Source organism: Tasmannia lanceolata, unplaced genomic scaffold (genome assembly GCF_043159265.1).
Source record: "Tasmannia lanceolata isolate RefF3 unplaced genomic scaffold, GAP_Taslan_0.1 ptg000016l, whole genome shotgun sequence".
In the NCBI taxonomy this organism is placed as follows: Eukaryota; Viridiplantae; Streptophyta; class Magnoliopsida; order Canellales; family Winteraceae; genus Tasmannia; species Tasmannia lanceolata.
The window spans coordinates 19633707-19648244 of record NW_027518693.1 but is presented as its reverse complement, the minus strand read 5'-3'; the positions used below and the strand labels follow the sequence as shown (position 1 = coordinate 19648244).

General features: G+C 39.4%; 1 protein-coding gene across 1 annotated transcript; it reads left to right on the top strand.

The window, feature by feature from the left end:
* Positions 1-6011: 6011 nt before the first annotated feature.
* LOC143848616 (protein ALUMINUM SENSITIVE 3-like) lies at positions 6012-13978 on the top strand. Its single transcript, XM_077357594.1, has 3 exons — positions 6012-6410; positions 12944-13189; positions 13472-13978. The coding sequence occupies exons 1-3, from the start codon at positions 6180-6182 to the stop codon at positions 13784-13786; spliced, it is 792 nt and encodes a 263-aa protein (XP_077213709.1). The 5' UTR covers positions 6012-6179; the 3' UTR covers positions 13787-13978.
* The last annotated feature ends 560 nt before the right edge of the window (positions 13979-14538 follow it).

Below are 14538 nucleotides of genomic sequence, written 5' to 3'. Positions count from 1 at the left end.
GGCCAAATAGTTTCTTGTTCCACTAAAAGTACCAACATACCCCCCTACGAGGACGGGTCAAGTCACCTGTCATAGGTTTAGCAACGGTGGTATTAATTTGAAAATTAAACCTTTAAATAGGGGTATTTTTTGTCATCAAAAAAGAGTTCCGTTTACGGAAATAGATTTTTTTTTTTTTTTTTTTTTTTTTTGATAACGTAGGATGTCCCCACCCCCTTCGGGAGTAGGACTAGTCCCTACGGATGCACGCAATCGCCCGTAAACCACGTGCATCGGGCAAGTCCGGGTGGGATTCGATCACTGGTCTCCAGGGAGCATACCCGAGACTTATGCCGAAGAGCCACACCCGTCCGGGCTATACGGAAATAGATTTATGTCCTACAAGGGCATGACCTTTAAATCATTCATTTGTTGGCCCCTGTCCTTTATAGGTCATGCCCTCCAAAACCATCTTTATTATATGACAATTAATCTTAGGCTTTGGTTTGTGGAGGCTTGTCATTTTTTGATCTTTTTGAACTACTCATTTTACCTATAATATATCAAAGGGTTAGAGTCCTCCAATAAGGTGGGCCCAGTCAAAGGGGAAGATTTTTTGAATGATGGTCCATATAAGGTGCGCCAGGGCAAAGGGGAAGATTTTTTGAATGATGGTCCATATAAGGTGCGCCAGGGCAGCAAATCAATGGTTTAGATCATTCACATAGGTGGGCCGATTCTATTTTGTTGTGCTTAAATACACCGCCATGTAGCATGTAAAATCTCTTGGTTTTACTTCCAAATTTATATAGGCTACTGATATTTGCATTGCCATGGGAAAAAAGGGCGATGGTGGGAAAAAACCCGACCCGACCTGACCCGAGAAAGTACCTCGGGTAGGGCCGGGTTTAAGAATCCCGGGTTTTCAAAAAAAAAAAGGCCGACCCGAGATAGTTTCTCGGGTAGGGTAGGGTTTTAGAAAACCCGACCCGCCTGACCCGAGTTGCAACCCTAGTTAGGATATACAAAGGGTGGAGGAGCCACCACTAACTCCAGAAGGCTTAAAAGTTAACGATTTCTGTCAAAGGGGAAAAATATCCATCAGGGGCGGGTATCACTGCCCACAATTAACCACTCTTTTGAGAACAAGTCCAGCCAAATTCTGTTGAGATCACCTTGATAGGATAATGTTATGCCCTTGATGCTGCATCGAGCTCCATTTCAGCATGTTTCAACCTGCCATGTCCTCTCTTACCATTAAAGAGTGAGTTTTTCACGATCGTAATTGTAGCTTGATTATCACAGAACAAACTTAAGGATTAATCTTTAAACGGGTCAATGGCATGTCCACGATCAGATTCCTTATTCACTCTGCTTCATCGCTTGCAGAAGCTAGAGCAAAAAATTCTGATTCCATAGATGACAGAGCAGTACAAGTCTGTCTCTTTGACTTCCATGCAACAGAAGCTCCACCCAGTGTAAATACATAACCACTAGTAGATTTATTTGTCTCATAATTCTGAACCCCATGATGCATCAGAATATCCTTCCACGATAGGAGGATGGCCATTATAACATAGAGCATAACATTGAGTACCTTTAAGGTATCTCATCAGCCTCATAAGGGCATCGCAGTGCTTATGGCCAGGATTACTAGTGAAACGACTCAGCATGAAATTGGCAACAGTCAATTTAATTAGATAGTAAGGATCGTTCGATCACTTTGAGCAACTAGGTCCCACTGGAATCAGGATAGCACTTCACGAGGGGACCAAGCTATGAAATTGTCTTGAGAAAGGCAAAGGCCTGTTTTTATGATTAGGAAGTGGGTTTGCTTGGGATTTTGCAGTGAGTTGATACATTGGTAAGAGATTGGCGAAGATCTTGTGAGAGATTTTGAGTATTTGGGTGTGTTGTCTTGGTAATTTGGTATTGTCCATATTTTTTAGGGATTTGCTAGCGTCCATCGCGAAAGGCATTTCGCGGATGGTCTGTTGCATCTGACAGCAACCACCTCGTGAGTGAAGACAAAATCTGCTGAAAAGTGAGCATGTGTGGCTGCTGTAAGATGCAACAAACCATCCACAAAATGCCTTTTGTGACGGACGCTAGCAAATCTGTTACATGCCTAGATGGGTCCCACAATAGTAGAATAAATTAGTTGGATTTAAAGATCTGTTTATTTGATTGCTTGTACGGTAGATTAGGCAAGTAGCGTGGATTAAGGAACTAGACTTTATTCGGCTACTAGCCAAGATTAGATTAGTCTTTATTTAGTTGTTTCCATTGTTATCATAAGATCTTTCTAGATCTTTCTATGTAATAAAACACTAATTTGCTTTTCTATAATTTAATGAAGAAATATCTTAGAATTATGTCTTTTTTGCACAAAGGAGGACTGATCCTTCCCTCGAAGTGGATCAAGAGGCTAATTTTCCCTCTAAGAAGATTAATCACGTTACAAAGGGTTCGTAACAAAATCCCTATTTGTTTAGGGAAATGATTTCAACACAGACATCTTTTGATACAAGACGCTCATGTTTCTTGTCTTTTATATTTAAAGAGCCGTAAAAGGGTTTTTACTGTCCCCAAAAAGCACTTACCTGACAATTAAATGCTAGAAGACAAGATACATGAGCGCATGTATCAAAACATAGTTGTGCTGAAATCATTTCCCTTTTTTTAATATGCTCTGCCACATTATCAGTTTGTCATATATGTAGAAAGGGCCGCGAAATGCCTTCTGCGATGGACCCTAGCAATCCCATGTAGAAAAGTATTTTTGGGCGCTGCTATTCCCCCTGGAGGCTATTCCCCCCTACGGCTCACTAACGGGAAAAGTGAGGCGTAACCATAAATCACGTTTCCTATCTACTTTTTACCGGTGACACTACCCAATCCGGTCTCTCTCTTCAACATGCATGAACGGTTCGTAGGCCCAATTAATTTGTTTTAATCTGTGAGCAAGGTAGGCCCCACCATAGGGTGATCCAAACCATCCATTCGATGGCCCACAACGTAAATAGGTTGCACCCAAAAATATCATTTCCAAAGGATGATCCTAGCACTCTGATCTAAAGAGAAACTGCAAGTTATAGAAACCTCCGTAGATTGGAGGGTTGCGATCATCCCATGGAAATGATTTTTGGGGCACAACCTATTTACGTTGTGGCCCATCAAATGGATGGTTTGGATCATCCTATGGTTCAGGTCGTACAATAAAATTAAGGCCCCATTATAGGCCCCACTTATATTTTCAAAATGAAGTGTACGGTCCACACAATGGGGTGATCCAAGCCGTCCATTTGATGGGCCGCAACGTAAATAGGTCGTGCCCCCAAAATCATTTTAAGAGGATGATCCCAACCCTCCGATCTATAAGGTTTCCATAATATGCAGTTTCTCTTTAGATCGGAGGGTTGCGATCATCCTGTGGAAATGATTTTTTTAGGATAAAACCTATTTACGTTGTAGCCCATCAAATGGAAGGTTTGGATCATCCTATGGTGTTGGCCGTATGGTTCATTTTGAAAAACATGGGTGGGGCCTACCTTGCTCAAAGATTTAAACAAATTAATTGTTTTGCCCACCAACCGTTCATGGTAGGAGACCGGCTGTAAAGTGGGGGTAGGGGGGAATATCACTGCCCTTTCTGTTTTCCTCAGCATGTGTTCATTCTCTGTTGGGCCACAATGTAAATAGGTTGTGCTGCAAAAATCATTTGCATGGGATGATCGCAACCCTCCAATCTATAGAGGTTTCCATAACTTGCAGTTTCTCTTTAGATCCGAGGGCTAGGATCACCCCTTGGAATTCATATTTTGGGGTGAAACCTATTTACGTTGAGGGCTATCGAATGGATGGTTTGGATCATCCTATAGTGGGGGCCTACCTTGCTTGATGTAGTGTTGTATGGCTGTAGAGTAGAGTGGGGTGATTTTATCCTAAAAGGAGAGAGAAAAAGGGAGTGACTACTTAGCCGGTAAAAAGTAGATAGGAAATATGAGAAAATGATATTTATGCCCCTTTTGATCACCAAGGACACCCAGCGCCAGTGTACGTTGCAATCAAATCAACCAGATTTTTCTAACATCAAGTACATTAGCCACCCTTTTGTCATTGATACACTGACACTGGTGTCCCTGGTGATCAAAAGGGGCGTAAATATCACTACCCGAAATATGCTTTATAGTTAGTGGGCCGTCAAGGGGGGTGAAAATAGCCTGCAGGGGGGGTATCAGTGCCCAAGTCAGAATATATACGGTGCCCATTTTAAGAGAAATTATATGCTATACCACCCTTGATATTTGATCTACAGCAGCCCATCAAATGGACAGTTTGGAAATGATTTTTTATATACCGCCCTTGCTATAATTCCTTTATATATTGGAGGGCTAGGATCATCGAATGGAAATGATTTATATTGGCACAACCATTCACCACTTTACATTGTGGCCAATCAAATGGATGGTTTGGATCATCATATGGTGTAAGCCGTACAGTACTTTTGAAATATATTGGACAATAGGGGTTACACCATTTTAACACATAGCTTAGATAATAATAGAGAAATTATATGATGGGTGACCGTGCAAACTCGTATTTTTTTTCAAAAAGTACGGTACGGCCCACTCCATAGGATGATCCAAACCGTCCATTTGTTGGGCCACAATGTACACCTCCATAGGATGATCCTAACCTTCCGATCTATTGAAGTTTCCATAATGTGCCGCCCCTCTATAGCTTGGAGGGTTAGGATCATCCAATGGGAATGATTTTTGGAGCAAAACCTATTTACGTTATGGTCCAGCAAATGGACGGTTTGGATCATCCTATGGAGTGGGCCGTATCAAACATTTCTCTAGAAGACAACACCCGATGATAATAAATATCATCAACCATGTACATTCTGTTGGCAGGATTTTTCTTTCCCCAGTCAGCCACGTCATTTTCCCACATTTTCTACCCCACCCTGGTCCTTTCACTCTCTGTCTTATTCTGCATTTCTTTTCGTTTTTCTCCCCCACATGACCACTCACTATGAGAAGAGAGAGAGAGAGAGATGTAAAACAAAAACCTCCCCCAAAGCCTTCTCTCTCCGGGTGAGGCCGTTACCAAACTCACCAAAACCAGAAATCACCTCCCACATTAGAATTTTATTCGTGTTTTTCTTTTAATTTTCAGTCTCACTTTTGCTTCTCAAACCATGGATCCCTTTTGGATTAATTTCTTCATGAGAGTAGGGCCAAGGGCAATAAGTTTGATTTTGGATTGCTTAATTTGAAACGCCCATGGATCGGATGGTTAGGATCAGAGCATCCGCAGCTACTAGAGTGGAGTAAAGTTTGACCCGAGATTTGTCCTATAGATAAAGATTATTTGGGCGCACCATATCTACGTTAAATGAACATTTCGATCATCCAAATAATGTGGGGCTCACTGTATTTTTGGGGCCGCACGTGACTTCAAAAATGCAATGACCGGCGATGCGCATCGGGTGAGAGCGGGGGATTCGAACTCGTGTCAATTGAGAGCAAACCCATGACTTTGAGCCAAAGAGCTTACTGGGAAATGCAATGACCTTTTGACAGCTCTTTAAATACTAAAGAAGACCAGAAGCATTAGCATAAATAACAATATCCTTTCCCTAAAACATGATTTGAAAAATGAAAATGAGAAAGGGGGGTTTAGAAGTCACTAAGCATTAGCTTAAATAACAGAACATGTTTGTGCTATCTTTTCCCTTTCACCTAAAATATTACTCTAAAAATGAAAATGAGAAGCGGTTTAGAAGGTACCTATAAACAAACATTGATAGAATATGAATTTCAGTTTCCATGTCAACCACATCATTTCCCCCACAATATTTTATTTCCACAGCAGCCAAACAAATCCATGTGTATCACAGAATCTTTCCGGATTTCCGTACACAATTCTCACCCCCTTGTCCTTTTCTCCTTCTGTCTTATTCTTCATTTCTTTTTCCTTGTCCTTTTCGCCCAATCTCATCCCACATGCACCCCCTGTACAAAAAAAGGTAGAACAAAAACCTCCCCCAAATGCCTACTCTCTCTCTCTCTCTCTCTGGGGGAGGCCGTTACCACCACCATAACCAAAACTATAAATTAAAATCACCCTCTCATTAGAATTTTATCTTTGTTTTTTTTTCCCTCTCACAATCTCTTTTTGCTTCTCTAGCCATGGATCCTTTTTGGGTTGATTTCTTAAAGGGAATGTTGAAACCCATTGCTGCAACAGCAGTGGTTTTAATGGCTGTGGTTTTGTCTTTTGTTCAAAATTTGGGTTTGGAAAAGGAGATGGTTATTTCAATACTTAGGGCTTTTCTTCAGCTCTCTGTGATTGGATTTGTTCTTCAGTTTATTTTCACTCAGAAGAATATTGGATGGATTTTGCTCGCTTACTTGTTTATGGTTCGTTTTTTCTTTCCCCTCACTCTCTTTTGATGTTTTGATTGATTGATTGATTTTTTTGGAAATTGGGTATTTGTGTTTTTAATGGTTTTTGGTTGGAAATGAATTTTTTTGAATTTTATGTTGTGGGTTTTGCTTGTAGAGAAGGAATCTGTGCTTGAAGAAAAATAATAGAGAAAATGAAAATAATTATCATGAGTCCAAAATTGGCCTGTTGACAACCAATTTTGAATCAAAAACTAATTATTGGACTGAAAATTAATGTAATTTTGAGTCCTATAACCAATCTTCGACTCAAAATCGGTTATCAAAATCCAAAATGAACAGGGCCTTAATTGTCAGATTTCAACTGATTGTATTCCAACTGAGTTTTCAGGATAACTTATGAACTCTCGAAAGTGTTTGGGTCAATAGGGTGCCTTGGTTTTGCCTAAATACTCAAACAAATCAGCCTAAAGATCATCCTCACGTTCCGTGGCTATTGCATTCAAGCCTTGTAATTTTGAGTCACCGCAACAAATCTATATTTCTCACATTCGACTACTTCAACAGTCAGAAGCCAATGACTATCAATTATAAGTATGTTTAGAAATTGTCATTCTAATTTTTTTTGTTGTTGAATAGTTTGGAGTGGAGACTGTAGACCATATTCCTTATTGAACTCACCTGCTACAATTTTATCTTTGTAATGTTCAATTGTTCCATTAGCTTTACATTCAATGTTTGTTAGGTTTGTCTTGTTTCCCATGTCTCTCTTGGAGTCACATAGTTTAACTAGGATTGACGTTGGTAATTTTTTGATAAAAGCCAAAGCCAAGCATAGGATGTGAGAAGTAGAGAGAACTCGTGTTAAATGAGTAAGGATGATTTTTCTCTCATGGGAAAAAAGAGGAAAGAAAGAAGGGAGATAGTTTTCTTTATTTGACTAGAAGAAAGAAATGAAGGTTTTCCTTGGTTTTCTCCTGTTGTGAGAAGAAGGGGCGAATGGGCTTATCTCTTTTGCAGAAGAGAAGTATAAGGTTTTGTTTGAGAGATAAGGAAAAAGAGTTATGGTTTGTGGGTTTTGAGTTAATCCCATTGCAATCCATGTGTAGCTTTCTCAAAGTGGAAATCGTGATCTCGCGCTTGCCCATGGGCGTAGGCCTTTGTGCCTAACCATGCAACTCATGTTCATGCTCTGTGTGGCCTTTTTGCTATTATTGTGTGATTATTTTATCTTGTCTTGATTTGTGTTTTTTATCGGATTTTGCCCTTTGGATTTCTACAAAGTAGTATAAGAGCCATGGTTGAGTCTAGGTTGGATCAATAAAATTGGCGGAGATCAGGAACAAGGACAACAGATTCTCATTGAAGATGGAGCTTTCATGACGAGAGTGCTGCACATGCGAAGTTTGAGGTTGAACAATTTGACGACAATAACAATTTTAACCTATGACAAAAAAAGAGTTCAAAACTTGTCGATTCAACATGGATTTTATGAGGTATTTTTTGCAAAAAGAAAGAAGCCGACACTAGCGAAAGATGAGGAGTGAGAGGAGCTCAAAATGAAGGTGGTAAGCGCTATCTGACTATTCTCACAGATCATATAATGTCCAATGTCCTTGGTACTAATACCACACTTGAATTGTGGAAGAAATTAGAAAGTCTAATACATGGCTAAATCTTTGACAAACAAATTATTTCTTTAGAATCAATTGTATGGAATTTGAAGGGACTACTCTCATGTCTCACCTCATCACCTTCATTAGAATCATAACTTGAGTGTTGAGGTTAAGATTGTAGAGAAGATAAGGCTGTACTTCTTCTTTCTCCTCTTCCTCCATCATGTGATAACATATTTATTACTTTACTATTTGGGAAAGACAATTGAGTTTCAGCCGATGTCACAAGACTCACAACCTTATTATTAGAAAACAGATCCTTTTGTGTTACCTAATCTTTTTGGATTTCCATATGTAACCCGTCTCGTTGCCCTTTTCTTCTCTCTGTCTTTTTTTTTTCCAATGGCTTCATTTCTTCTCTCTGTCTTATTCCACTTTTCTTTTATTTATCTTTTCAATGTTTCCCCACTTCTCCCGACTTGCATTTCCACTCACATAAAAAGGGGAACGAAAACCTACCTTGGATGCCTACCCTCTGGAAATAACATCCGCATTAGATTTTTATTCTCTCTCTCTCTCTCTCTCTCTCTCTCTCTCTATATATATATATATATATATATATATATATATATATATATATATATATATATATTCAGTTTCTTATGCTTCTCCAGCCATGGATCCCTTTTAGGTCGATTTCTTGATGGGCATGCTAAACTGATCGCTAATACAATGGTGGCTTTGATGGTGGTGGTTCTGTCTTTTGTTCAAAACTTGAGCTATGAAGGAGAGAATGATTTATTACATAGCTAGATCTGTTATTCAGCTCTCTGTGATTGGGTCCTTGTCTTTTTTCATTTAGAAGAACATCATATGGATTTTGTTCGCTTACTTGTTTATGATTTGTTTTTCTTTCATCTCAGTCTCTGTTTTGATGTTGTGATTTATCCTTTTGGAAATTGGGTATTGGGGTTTCTAATGTTTTGTGGTTGAACATGAAAATTTTGCAAATACACACCTGAAATAGGATAGGATCAATAGCAAAATTACTAAAACAGCTTCTCCACTAAATAAAAATAGAGAAAATGAAAATAATAATCATGAGAAAAAAATGTGTCTTGAGATTGTTTCTGGTCCGTAAGCAATAAACTTAGTCTGTCCATCCTGTGGGACATGTGGCTGATGGGCTATGATACAAAAAATCCCACATATACAGCTATCATTGACGACCTTCAAATGGACGGTTAAAAATGAAGATGGTAAGTGTATACATTCAACTGGCAAAAGTCCATATGGTGAGTCCCAGTGTTGATGGACCAAGGTATCAGAATCACATCAACAGGGCGAACATAATTGTCCAATTTCAATCAATTGTGTTCCAACGTAGTTTTCCAGAAAACTTATGAACTTTGGAAGCAGTTTGGATCCATAGGGAACCCTGCTTTGCATAAATACTCATGTCAGCCTAAAGATCATCTTCACATTGCATGGCTATTTTTTGGTCATGCCCTATCCCTAAAAGGGGAAAAAGCCTTTTTACAGGATAGGAAAGCCATATTTTCAAACTTAATCCACGAAACCCCCATTTCATGGTTGCACGACTTCCAGTCCCTAGTGGAAATGATACATAAGGAGTGTTTTCGCATTTGGTTGCTTTATTTTGTATCTGTAGCAGTCAGAAGCTAATGACCATCAATTAGATTTATGTGTAGAAGTTGTCATTCAAAATTTTGTCTTGAATAGTTTGTAGTGGAGACTCTAGATGAGATTCTTGATTGAACTCATGCGCTACAGGTTTATCTTTGCAATGTTCAATTGTTCTATCAGCTTTACGTTTGATGTTTGTTAGGTTTGTCTTGTTTCTCATGCCTCTCTTAAAGTCTCATAGTTTAACTAGGATTAACTTTGTCGTTTTTAGATAAAACCAAAAAACCAAAAATAGGACATGAGAGGGAAAGAGAACTCTTGTGTGAAAGGAGTAAAGATGATTGTTCCCTTGTGGGGAAAGAGAGGAAAGAAAGAAAGGGAGATAGTTTTCTTTGTTGGACGAGGCAAATGAAAGGTGGTTTTTCTCTTGGTTTTGTCTTGTTGTGAGAAGGGGCGAATGTGGGTATTTCTCCGGCGAAGGGGAAGTATATAGTCTTGGTATGGAGAGAAGGGAAAGGGTTACTGTTTTTGGGTTTTGGGTTAACTCCGTTTTAATTCTCGTATTATTGCTATCTCATAGTGGAAGATTGTGATCTCGCCCATGGACGTAGGCCTTTGTGTCGAACCAGATGATTTGTGTGTGCTCTTTGTGTGTTTGCCATTTTTCAATTATTGTGTGGTTTATTTTATATTGTGTTGAATTTTGGTTTTGATCGGATTTCGCCAATTGGATTTCCCCAAAGTGGTATCAAAGCCGTGGTTGAACCTAGGTTAGGCTGATCAATCGGGGAAGAACGACAAAGTTCGAGAAAGACGAATTGGATTCTCGTTGAACGTGGATTTCTACAAAGTGGTATCAAAGCCGTGGTTGAACCTAGGTTAGACCAATCAAATCGGGGAAGAACGGCGAAGTTCGAGAAAGAGACATTGGATTCTCATTGAATGTGTAGCTGTCACAACTAGAGCGTCACATTGCTTTATTTCCTAAAATGTGTAGGGTAATTCGAGATGGCTGCAAAAGGCTCAAACATGAAGTTTGAGGTTGAATGATTTGACAACAAGAACAATTTTTTCCTATTACAGCAAAGAGTTCAAAACTTGTCGGTTCAACATGGATATATAAGGTATCGTTTGGAAAAAATGCAAGAAGCTGGCAACAGTGAAAGATGCAAGTGGAAGGAGCTCGAAATGAAGGCGGTGAGCACTATCTGACTATATCTCGTAGATGAGGTAATCTACAAATCTACAATGCCATTGTTTATTAATATTGTTGAAGATGGAATAAGAGTGTTGGAGAAGAAGAGAGTTTCTCAATGAAGGTTGCTTTGGATTTCTCCCTACAAGATGCAATCTAAGGAATGCATTCACCTATTTATAGGTGAGTTTACTTCCACATTCTAGAGACTTCAACAAACTTCTCTCTACTGACTTTTCCTTCTCCCTATTTCTAGATATGTCTTGAGAACTCCATTTCTACAACTTTCTAGAATTTTTCTAAATTACAAATTACTTTCAACAAACCCAAATTGTCGAAGAAATTATAAAATCATTACATGGCTAATTCTTCAACAATCAACTATTTCTTAAGGAATAATTGTATGGGACTTTGAATAGAAGAAATGATTACTCTCATGTCTAATCTTAACTCATTTAACATAATCAACACTCAATTGTTGAGTGTGATGTGTGAGGGATCTAGGTGCTTCGTACCGAATCCCTGTGATGGAGATCCATAAAGTCAAAAAAGCAAAGGGGTTGTGGGTGACACAAACATCTTTTTTTTTTCTTTTCTTTTTTGTGTGTATTTGGGTGAGTGATTTACATCGATGTTCAGGAAATTTTGTCAAAACTAATTTTTGGTTGGGAGGAGGGGGAGGAACTCACAGCTTTATCTTTGGACACCAGCATCCAGCTGGGGGAGGAACTCACAGCATTCTCTTTGGACACCAACATCCAGCTGTGTTAAAGTCCTGATGTAGGCTTTTGGAGGGCACTGTGTGCTGATCATTGAACGATGATGCCTGGTTGGATGTGTAGAGACTCTGATCATGCGATCAGTAATTAAGAGCAGCTCTGGATGCCAAAGTTTGTCATTCCAAATGCCTCAAGAGATGAACAGACAAAGTATCTATTATTGGTCGATAAGCAGGTGTAGTCTTTGTCCTTTTATCGGTTTTTTTGATCAATTGTGATCTATTGGTCTTTATTTTATGCCATGTGAAATGAATAAGGTTTACTTCTGTTGCGACTATGAGGAGGTTGATGATTGTGATGGACATTGTCCTATGAAAGGGGCATATTTGGCTGATGAAGGCCATAATTGAAGGGTGCCATTGAACCGCTAAATCCTATCTAGATACCTAGGTGATAAAGCCTTAAATCAAACAAACCCTTTTCATTCTGCATCCCTCAACAACAATGAACAGCTTTGATAGAGAAGAAATACAATAAAGTGGTTTTAGTATGAAGAAATACAACTACTGACTTAAGCATAGCCAAATAACCAAGTCATTCAAAGTTGGTGGATAGTTCTCCTCCAAAGTTGTTTCCCCCGGCTGCTGGGCAAGTTAAACTTCATTTTGAAGGATCTAGTTTGGTGAAGTCGGGCCCAGTTGGTTTGGGGGGCCTCCTTAGATATGAGAAAGGAATTACTAAGTAGGCCTATTCTGGCTCTATTATGGTCAAAGGATTCGAATGAGTCAAAGTGCAAGCTATTCTGCCGCATAGGGTCCGTTTGGTGAATTTTAGAGACCTTGACAATCTTATAGTGGAAGGCGACTCTTTAAATGTGGCGCTCGGCAAATAGTGAAGCTGATCGGCTCGCCCAATCTAGCGTTGATAGGCTCTGATTGGAGATTTTTTATATTCATCTTTTCCCGCAACAACCCCCCCCCGGCTGTCTTTGTTTTAGCTTATTTCTTGTTTTGGTTTGTTTCCAGGCTCACTCTCCCAGGTTTTGCCTCCTTTTTTTATTAATAAATTTATTGCCATTAAAAAAACCAATTCATTCAAAGGTTTTTCAACCTTTTCTGATAGTTGAATGTAGTTTATTCTTAAGATAGAAGTGTATATAGACAGCTGTGTGGTATCTTGTTCCTGTCAACAAACAGGGCTTTTAATGGTATCAGAAAGACGAACACGGCTGTGGCTGGTAACTACTCTTCCATCTTGGAAACCGATTGACAGTCGGCTTGATCTTCTTCTTTTTTCTGGAAGATAAACAGGTTTCGGTGCAAATAAAACTGCTGCCTTATTGATTTGCATTTTCTGGGCCTCTCTCTACAGGTTTCAGTTGCTGGTTACACGGCTGGTCAACGTGCAAAACATGTTCCACGTGGGAAGTACGTCGCTGGAGCATCCATTATGGCTGGAACCTCGGTGACCATGTTCTTACTTCTCTTGCTCAGAGTTTTCCCTTTCACTCCACGCTACATTATCCCTGTCGCAGGCATGATGGTTGGTAACGCAATGACCGTAACTGGGGTTACCATGAAAAGGCTCAGAGATGATATCAAAACCCAAAAGAGCCTGGTTTGTTGCTGACTAATGAATTATACGTATTCTGTTTATTTTATGGAATGTGCTATGTGCAAAAAAAAATTCTGCTTTTTCTTGATTTTCCTAAACCTAAGGGCTGGCTTGCATCACTTGTGATGTTGTGGCGAGAACCCCCATTTGTTCGGTCCCTGCTCGATCTAACTCTCGGTCTCGCTCGCATTTCTCTTATTTTATCTACTGAAACAGTAAAAAACAATCAATTCTTGTTTTTTCAAGGCATTATTATCGATCTATCTTTGTTATTTGAACTTCTAGGTGGAAACAGCACTGGCACTTGGTGCGACTCCCCGGCAAGCAACACTTCAACTGGTAAAAAGGGCGCTGACCATTGCACTCTCACCTGTATTGGACAATGCAAAGACAGTGGGCCTTATCTCTCTTCCCGGCGCAATGACTGGACTTATAATGGGAGGGGCTTCACCTTTGGAAGCAATTCAGTTGCAGATAGTTGTTATGAACATGATGATTGGGGCCGCAACCGTCAGTAGCATCACATCCACGTACCTCTGTTGGCCCGCCTTCTTCACCAAAGCTTACCAATTGGAGACCAAAGTCTTCAGTTCAGAATAGGCAACTGTCTCATATTGATTGGGTAACTTTTCTGTACCATTTGCTTAAGTATGGTAGAATCTAATTCATAAACAGATGGTAAGAGCTGAATTTTGATGGCACAGATTAATTATCTTATTTTCTATGGAACATTGTACAGTCTGTAATTTGGATATTACATTTCAAATACAATGGTTTTCCAACTTTTGAATATCTTGTAGGCTTGAAATTTTGTTGTTTGAAGCTTCCTATGTCTCACTCTCACACAAGGTGATGGTTACAAATAGATGGGCTCGGTGTGTTCTTAAAAAATGCGAGGAAAACACTTTGAAAACAGGATTCCATTTGGAAAATAAAAAGGGACTGAAATGACCCTTGATGCGACCTTTTTAAATGTGTATTTATTGCTTTTATGGGGATTTGAGCTCCTTCATTTGTCTTTTAGTGGATGGGGGGCAATACGTCATTAAAAACAAATAAACAAACCTTGTTGAGTTGCTTAACTCTATTCTAGAGAAGATCCTTCCCATCAAAAGGAAATGGTACCCATACTTTTAATAATGGCACTCATCTCTTCAGTATACACTTCTCTAATTAGCTGTTACAATTCCCAGAAAGCCATCACTGGCCGATTTAAATAGTGGTATTATCAAAACAAGCAAGGAGTGGCATTGTTGCACTCCCCTCTTTATGTACACTTCTCTAAACTTTTCCAATTAGCAAGGAGTGCCATTAATAAAATAATGGGTTGCATTTAGAATTAATTGCAAAAG

What these genes read in the sequence shown, in the direction of transcription:
- LOC143848616 (XM_077357594.1), top strand. Translation starts at nt 6,180, where the DNA reads ATGGATCCTTTTTGGGTTGATTTCTTAAAGGGAATGTTGAAACCCATT. An exon ending in TGCTCGCTTACTTGTTTATG is followed by an intron (nt 6,411 to 12,943) that starts GTTCGTTTTTTC and finishes CTCTCTCTACAG; the next exon opens with GTTTCAGTTGCTGGTTACAC. An exon ending in TCAAAACCCAAAAGAGCCTG is followed by an intron (nt 13,190 to 13,471) that starts GTTTGTTGCTGA and finishes TTGAACTTCTAG; the next exon opens with GTGGAAACAGCACTGGCACT.